General features: G+C 42.7%; 1 protein-coding gene across 1 annotated transcript; it reads right to left on the reverse strand.

The window, feature by feature from the left end:
* Positions 1-92: 92 nt before the first annotated feature.
* notum1b (notum, palmitoleoyl-protein carboxylesterase b) lies at positions 93-6679 on the reverse strand. Its single transcript, XM_069666407.1, has 11 exons — positions 6327-6679; positions 4937-4989; positions 4750-4845; positions 3668-3728; positions 2849-2907; positions 2468-2570; positions 2165-2356; positions 1973-2070; positions 1714-1861; positions 1571-1618; positions 93-435 (listed from the first exon to the last, which is right to left on the reverse strand). Exons 1-11 carry the CDS (start codon positions 6677-6679, stop codon positions 93-95), a joined length of 1554 nt encoding a protein of 517 aa, XP_069522508.1.
* Positions 6680-9245: the final 2566 nt, after the last annotated feature.

Consider the following 9245-nt stretch of genomic DNA (forward strand, 5'->3'; position numbering starts at 1 on the left):
TCAGAGTTCTGTTTCATGTTCACGTGTGTCTTCCGTTTATGTTCAGCACCCTCTTCTCTCTGCAGAATGGCTCTCTGACACTAAAAAACAACTCAGCTCCCGTTATTGAGCATGCCCAGTAGCGTCCTGGGGTCCATCCCCTGCTGCTGGGCCATCTTCTGCACGTCGAAGCCCATATGCTTCAGGAACTGGATCACGCTCATCTCCTGTCCCGTCAGCTGGTCCCGGATCGTCGGGCAGGAGGGGTTACAGTGAGGCCAGGGGCAGCTGTCAATCAAATACAGAGGGCAGCCCCTCATGGGTGGGGTCTTCTGCTTTTGGTGTTGTTGGTTGCCGTGGCTGCCGTTGATGCGGTTGTTGACGTGAAGGCTGCGGTCCCAGCAGTGGAGGGCTCTGGGCAGGGAGGTGCCTTTCACCTGAATGTCCATCCAGGAGCTGCAGGGACAGACAGACACATGGACTTATTATTATTACAATGTCAAACGTACAACTTATATATTTGCTTACTCTCTCTGTCATATAATTACGGGCCATATTATCAGGACTAAACATTATCCAACAGCAATACTATGTTTTTATTAATACTTTTCTTATCAATAGGCAAATGATTTAAGGTGTTTTTTATTTATTGATAAGAAAATGATGAAGTTCAAGATGAACCTTTTTGGAGCAATACTATGTGTTTAGATTTAGCAATATGAAGCAATCTACCAGAATCTGTCCCTTTAACTTGTGTGTTGTTTTTAGAGATGGCCAGATTCTTTCTGAGGCTGATGCCAATATCAGAGTATCAAAAATATAAGAGGAACAGATTAAAGGACATTAAATCTTTACATTAACACATGCACCGTCCTTTAAACATGCTTTAAGGGGTTATTACGCACATATTTTTTAAGTGGGATTTCTAGTGCTCTCTAGTGGACAAACTGTGTAACAGCGACGCTGTGTTTAAATTATTTCTCCTCCATCAAAAACACAGAACTATATACAGTCTGATTAGCTAAAAATAATCTGCTCAAGTTGTATTAGACCATAATAGGCAATATTGCAAATGTATGACCAGCACAGGATGTTTTCATTAATTGGTTACAGTACCTTCACCCTTTTATACCGTCTTAACAATCATTTTTAATTAAGTGATAGAAAGTTTTATCTATATTTTCCATCTAAGGTATATAAACCTTTATGGTTTTTAAGCCTTAATTGTAATTATAATATATCCAGGTGCAGCTAGTTAATAGTAGTAGACTGTCTGATACGTGACAAGGATGTATACTCTCACCAAAATGTGTGGGGTAATACACCACAAGGCTGTTGTAAATTAGGTTTCATGAAATGTGTGGACATCGTTACGGAAATTGCACATCAAACAACAACAAAAATACCTACTGAAAGTTTTTGAATATTTTGTATGAATAGATGAAGATGTTAAATGTAAGATTAAACTGGAGATAATGTCTAAATGTGACACTGGTGTTTACAGTCATCTTACATGTTGAGTCAACTGTGTGTGAACAAGTGGTTGATGGAGACCCTAAAGATCAGAGGCTCTTGATTTAGGTTTACTTACGTTCTGGTGATGAGTTCATGTGAGAGACAGGCCGGGGCAAACAGGGCCCTGTCATTCAAAACACAGAATCAAGATCAGAATCAGTCTTTCTACTTTACAGTATCTAGTCTGTTTGTATTTGTGTGTGTGTTTGTTGGTCTTACGGCACGTCACGCAGCGTGCTCCTCAGCTCCTGCCCCAGGTTCTGTATGTACCTCCACTGGCCCTCGTGCACCGGCTGTCCGGTCAGGTGGACGTTGTCGACGGTCAGCTGAGCCTCATCAAACAGCCACTGCACCACGAACACCGGGCCTGACAGGAGAGACGGTGTACCTCAGGTCACACTACAAATAACACACTCCAGCCTCTTTCTTAAGAGTCTATGTCAACCGGATAGAGAAGCTTGGGATGTTTGTCACTCACTTTTTAATGTGGGGTAAACTTTGTATCCAAAGAAACACTTCCACTCCTCTCCCACATGAGCCTGCCTGCAGCTCTCTGGCACCAAACCGCCCCAGTACCTGCACAACAGCAACGCATCATGTTACAAAACCTGTGCTACATATCAATACATCTGTCTGTCATATCAATACATCAGCAGTCCTCCTGTCCTACCTGATGCCTCTCTTTATGGCCTCAGTAGGAGCACAGCTAATGGTGTCCAGACAGTCTGTGAACTTGTACTGTTTGTTGTCCAGGAACCATCCGGAGTCGGCCAGGCCCCGGACCTGCACCCCTCTGTGTCCCTGTGACTTCAGCTGCTCTGCAACCTGGTCCACGTTCAGCAAGACACCTGTACCGCCCGCACTGGTGACAGGAAGAGTGAGATCAGAGGGTGAACACACATACAGTAGACCACACACACACACACACACACACACACACACACACACACACACAGATAAACACTGCACTGACCTGCTTCCTGCCAGGAGGAGAACCTTTGCGTTGTCCAGACCTTTTGTCAGCAGCTCGTTGACCACCTCCTTAATGATCAGAGACCCCATGAACGCATAATCACCTGAGAGCCAAAATATGTTTATCTATTAACAAAGAGCCACATTTTAGAAAGGGTATATTCACAGACAACTACATATTTTCAAGTGTCTAAATCAATCACAAACACAATGAGGGATTTCATTAAGTCAGACAAGTTTGATGTTATGTAGGAAGTTCAATCATGTATAGCTGATTACAGAACCTCTTTATGTGTAACCTCTAATCTTCTCTTCCACTCCCTCCTCTCATCTCTAATGTCTACACGTCTACAGGCTCACAAACAGATGTGTTGTGTCTTACTTTGATCGGTCTTTGGTGTGGCTCCACTCCACACATCACTGGAGCAGTACGGGATGAACCTGCAGGAGGAGAGAAGAGAGAGAGAGAGAGAGAGAGAGAGAGAGAGAGAGAGAGAGAGAGAAACACAGACAGCTTAGAATCACATTTATAATAGGTAAGATACTTGTACATATAAAACCTGAGATGACTGTTTGATGGTAGACTTTACACAAAGGCAGAGAGCTGTTGTGGGATGTCAGTGAGTGAGTGTGTGTCTTTATTAAACTAACAATGACAAACAGCTGCTGGAACAGAACAGAAGCAGACTGTGTGTGATGAGAGGCACTGGTGCTCATGGCAACATGTATGAGAGGATGATTAATGTAGGACCATAACAGCAAAGATTGAAAAAGTACTTGTTTTGTCCTTCATGTAACTACTAATACTCGAATAAAAATTCAGATATACAGTATATTTTGGTGTTTTGCCTTTATTAGATAGGACAGCTGAAAAGAGACAGGAAATGCGGGGAGTAGAGAGATGCACCAAATAACCGGCAAACTGGGAGTCGAATCTGCAGTCAGTGCGTTAAGGACTGTAGCCTCTGTACATGGGACGCCTGCTCTACCAACTTAGCTAAACCAGCGCCCCAAGTTAAAGTAACAGCTGCATTCTTTAAGTAATAGTCACTTGCAGAGTGCTAAATTATTGAGGCAGAAACCTTTTTCCCAGCAGGAAGGCCATCACAGTCATGTGTGGACCCCTTTGCACAAACATACTGTCATTTTAAAAAGCGTTACTGCCTTAACTATAACGAGAAGGAGAGTCAGGAGTTCTTACACCATGTTGGCGTTCCACCAGTGCGGGTTTTCCTCCGGCTGAGGAGACATGATTCCTGTTCCTGTGAACAAATGAAAGTAAGATGTAACATCAGCTTCACTTTGTTGCTTGATTTGTGTTTAAGTCTCTTTTGAAGGAATTCATTAAAAGAACAGCAGACAAAAGTGTGAGCACAAAGGCCACCACTAGAGGGGACTGTGGGGTGCCATATCGGCGCACTACATTTGAACAAACTGTGATGTCAGTAAATGGAAGTAACTATTGGAATAGCCGACAGGGTGCAATAAAGGAGTTACATATTCCACTTTTAAAAATGATCCCAAAAAAAAAAAGTAAAAATGCTGCACAATGCATTTTGTCTTTGTATATTTGCTTTTGTATATGTCTATGTTACCTGCCCAGGTACTATGGATGTAAATTAGCATTCTTGCTAACTCCGGCATGTTTACATCTTGTACTTTTATACTGATGTTCATCAGCAAGCTCTGTCCCGATAAAATATACAAATAATAAAAAATAACTTTCCTAACAAACATCCTCATGGTGGAGTCAGAAAGCGTCAGTAAAAGTAGGAGAGGTATAAATCTTTCAGGCTACCTGCTAACGTGCCAAACCTTGATGTGCTGTATCACATTAAGGTGTATGTTTACAGCCTGTGTTTGTGTGTTTTCTCTGTGGTCAGTAAGTCATTAGCTTTCCCTGCTTTGGTTACCAATTACACATAGCCATTGAAGAGCTCTGTGGCTGCAGCACTGGCCACCAGAGTACAGTTTACATAGGGAGAGAAAGAGAGGGTGCTGGAGAGAGGGGTCATAAACAAACAAGGAGTTCCCTGACGGCTGCAGGAAAGAGCCAGAGAGTTTGACTTCTTAAGATTAATGCAAACTCAGCTAAAGAGGAAACATAAACAGGAATCTATGAATCTCATTCATTCAGGAGAAGTTTGTTTTTTCCTACTGAGGAAAGCAAAACTCTGCAGGGCGGTGCAGAGTCTTTGCAGCAGCAGCAGCACACACACTTTCCTGCATGTATATGTTCGTGCAAAGTGTGTACGATGAGCACAAGTGTGTGTGACACATTACCTGTTCTGGTTTGTGGCCACTTGGTGGAGCTCATCAGTCTCCTCATCGTCTCATACCTGCTGTCACAGGTCTGCCTGTTGAAGCAGTACCATCCACCTAAACAACACACACGCAGAGAGAGCTTGTTAACAGACAGAGCTGTGTTTTCGTGTTGTTTTGTGTCACCTTTCATCCACTTCATCCTCACCTTCTAGGAACAGCAGCCACCTCTTGCTGCCTTTAGACTCCTTGATGTAATACCTGCGTGAGAACACCAAAACAAATCAGTGTGAGTGTGTACTTCCTGCACTTACACACACATGCATTAGCTCCACCGTAGGGATGCTACCTTTGATCCTGACATGAAAGATTTGGCTCCGATCGCGCCGCTAAAAGTCTCTGCAGGAGTCTGTTTAGAGGCTTTTAGGCTCTAATATGTTCTTTTTAAAAACAGGAGAGAAGCTCATCAGGCTGTTGGCTGCACAAACACAGAGGCCTAACAGCATGGGTGGCATCTGGAATTTATTTTATACTACTGGTGAAGCAACCATCTTTGTAATAAAAGTTCATCTTACTTACAGTGTAATTAAAGCATACCGATAATATCTTGCTTTTCCAAATTGTATGGCATCTCGAAAATGATGAGTTTTAATGCAATGTGAGTCTGAGTGAACATGTCCCCAAAACCAGAAGTTAAAGTCTGTTATATTTACATTTAAAAATCCTGTTGTGATGCCTTGCCTCGCCTGTTAATGATCCAGGAGTGTGATGATTATTTGACCAATTTGGGCCCAACCAGTATAAAGGTAATGTGTAATGTTTATGTTTTCCTATATGCATCTACATAAAGACTTTATTAACAATACATATAATGCAGAAAACAATGCCTGTGCCATTTTAAAAAGTAAAAGTAACCCTCTGAAAGTACTTACTTTTATCAGTATTGAAGAGCCAATTTACTGGGCTTCTTATGAGAGCGTAGACTAGCACAACACGTGGAAGTATGTAAGCACCTCCTTCGGAATATAAAGCTGTTCATTAAATATAGTTGTGACAGCTAACAAATAATCATTCAGGCGTCAATCAGTCAAAGTTCTGTCGTGGACACCTGCTTGTGATTCTACAATGAGATAGTTTTGCCAGTCTGTGTGTTTAAATCTATAACTATGATTGATTTAGCCTAACTGTAAGTTGTCAGAGATATCTAATTATCCGCACATGACTCTGCGGTTCTACTTTAGAAATAAAAAAATAATTAATTTATAATTCTCTTCTATCGGACTAATAATCTCATCCCTGCGGATGAGAAGCATGCATGCTCCCCCTCTCTTTCCAGATTGTGCTCAGCGGCAGCGCGCGCTGCATCCCCTGTGATCTGCTGCTTTGATCCATTTTGGTCACATCCGGAGTGACACGGGACTGTAGGGCAAGGGAGCAAAACCACGAGAGGGACAAATTTGATGTTTGGTGACAGCTCAGCTAATCTTCTGCGCCTTCCCGGCTTTAACCCCAAATTCTTCACATGCAAAATGACGACAGGTCTCGTGAGGGACATGTTCAATTATTGACACACAAAGCAGTTCAGACCGCTTACTTACCCTGCTGGTGACCCGTCATTGCAGGTCACAGATGCATTCCTCAAAAAGTGCAACTTCATCTCTTGATCCAGTTTCTGCGCAGAGCACGGATACAGTGACTGCGCCAAGTTCTTTATCTGCACCATGAAGTTGTCCATGTTACCCTCCACTGCTGTAAAGTCTAACGGGAAGCTCTCTGCTCCCTCCACCCGCTCCCTGTACGCTGGAGCCGGCTGCTGCTGCACCCGCCGGGTTTGCGCCCGACCTCCGTGCGCTCTCTTCGCCTCCACCGGTGCGCTCATGTGGATGAAGAGCAGCATCAGGCAGGAGCGCACCGCGGACGGACCGGCCGAGCCTCTCACGCGGCTCTGCATGTCTGTAAGTTACAGAAAGTCGTCTCTAACGTTTGTGAGAGGGATTTGGATATAACTCAGCATGTCCTAACCTCGTTAGAGAAGATTAAAGTTCTTTGAAAGCGCGCGAGGACCTCTGGGAAGCTCGTGAAAGGTGTGCAGAATGAACGCAGGTAACGTTGCTCCATGGTACCTCAAGGGATGGGGGAGCTGTTCAAAAGTCACCTTAAGTGCACGTGCAGTTCCAACCTCATTTGAGTCCTAAATCGGGAGCGACCAGTAGAATCATCATTGCGCGTAAAAGTCCCTGGATTCAGTCCTTCAGCCAAGTCTCCTTCACGAGTGGTTGGCTCTTGGTTCAGTTCCTCATGAGCTGCGGACGAACTGGAATTTTATTTGAAGTCCCCCCCCCCCGGACCCCCTCCCCGCTCCATGCCCCGCGTGCCTCTCACTCCCGCGGGCCAATCGTTATTATCGTTGGTTGATGCTCCTCGTGGGGCGTCGGTCTCACACCAAGAGCGCGCGCATGCCTGGCACGCCCCTTCAGTCGGTTCCCCTCTTTGATGTTGTGTCATCGTATGGCGGCGCTGCCTTTGAAGTGTCTGTGATTGAATATGGTGTGCGAGGCTGCAGAGGGTCGCAGCATGCCGCCGGGTCCAACAGAAACAAGCTTGCTATGATACATACAAAGAGCTCAGAAAGAAAACTCGCAATCTCGATCTTACTTTATTTAAATAACTTTTACGAGATGAATATGTTTAGGAGGTTTATAGAAGAAATACGACCACTTTAAGGCGACGAGTCATGATTGTGGCATGTAGACACACATGCAGTAAACAGTTATACTTTTGACAAATAACCTCTTGAAACGATAGCCTATATGTAAAAAATGTTCTTTCACTTTTTGTACATTCTTTTTAATTCTTTCTGAATCTAATACTTCATGCAGTGATTCACGTTTTTGTAAAACTTTTAAAAATCATTATTTAAAGCCAGATTGATCATCTGTCTCAGGGTTTTACACACAGCAACATATGGCAATTGAATGTCTGTTTAATGTAAAACCCCAAATACTAACATAGCCATTTGTGGTTTTACATGAAAGGAAACCATGTGTTAAGGCGTGTATCTGTTTCCCATCAATTAATCATTGATTAAACTCTACTAGTGAAAATGTGTAAAATCCAACAGATTTCCAGCACAGATGCTTTTATGTGTTGCACTCTGTCCGGGCAGTTTTGAAGTTTCTGGCCCGCTGAGTGAGGAAGGAAACCGATTGTTTGTTTGTTTATTCAGACGGTGGCAATTTCCCCCCTGAACTGAGAACTGCATTCACCTCTCTCTCTCTCTCTCCCTCTCAGGTGGACTCTGACTCTAAAGGCTGCTGAAGTGGTCAGTCAGTCAGTCAGTTGTATGTCCTGTGAAGCTCAGGCCTCACACCTCTCCATCTGTTGGCAGCACGTGTCGTGTTGTGTTGTCTGTCCTGTCTGATTCAGCTTTGATCCAATTCTTTCAAAAAAAATAAAAATAAAAGAAGAAGAAAAAACCTCAGTTCTCTGTAAGTGTCTATGTGGGATCATCCTCATATGGTAAAGACATGAAGTTGTCCATATGGGGCACAGATTGGATGTGTTGTTGCCAGTTTATAGACAGGACCAATCGATGGTCACTGCTGTTAAAGTTGGAAGGCTTGTTTAGCCACATGGGCAATGTAGTCTAGACAGGAAATCTGAACATACTCTAGGTATTCTTATTATCACTTGATGTTCTCATGTAGTATTTAATCTTGTTTTTGTACCACCATCCCTTAGACCATGTCTCTCTTCTGTGTTTTACCTGGGAAAAAACAAGACAGTTTTCCCTCAGGGACAATACATTTGAAGGAGAAGTTGAAGGACAGCGTAGATGACTCATGAATTGTCAACATAAAAGGAGACACTACTTCCTTTCTACAAGTGCCTATTTCTCTTTCTCAATCCTGCCTGTATGTTTCATGTTTATATACATCCTCATACCATATTATCTCATCCTGCATACCATGTCACTTTACCCCATAACTGCCACTTTAACTTGTCACTTTATCTTGTCACTTACTCTTACTTGCATAACAGTTGTATATACCTCATATTTTATTTTTTATTTATTTTATCTATTCTTGTGTTTATACTGTATTTACTCTTTACTACTTGCTATTCTGTCTTTTTACTGTTGCAACTCCGAATTCCCCCCCTGGGGAACAATAAAGTCTTATCTTATCTCATCTTATGTAAACTGCAACCTTATACCAGGAAAGTACATGTTAAATGTGTCAAAAATGCATTGGTGTTCTAAAGATTTTTTCTACCAACAAGTTCAAAAATATCCCTTGCTCAAATGAGACCACATCTGTTAAGAGTGAAAGCCATGGCATATGATTTACTTCACTTCCATACTTTAATCACAGACATAACAGATATTTTGACTTGTTTTAAAGGAAAAACACATGTAAATTGATATCGAAAAATTCTGTTTATATTTACCAAAGTACCAAAGTGACTAAACCAGCATGCACACAAATGGAGTCCTGGAAGTATCAAACGTGCTTTTT

This window comes from Semicossyphus pulcher, unplaced genomic scaffold (assembly GCF_022749685.1).
Source record: "Semicossyphus pulcher isolate SPU_LCO1_2020_fin unplaced genomic scaffold, fSemPul1.0.p SCAF_17, whole genome shotgun sequence".
Lineage (NCBI taxonomy): Eukaryota > Metazoa > Chordata > Actinopteri > Labriformes > Labridae > Semicossyphus > Semicossyphus pulcher.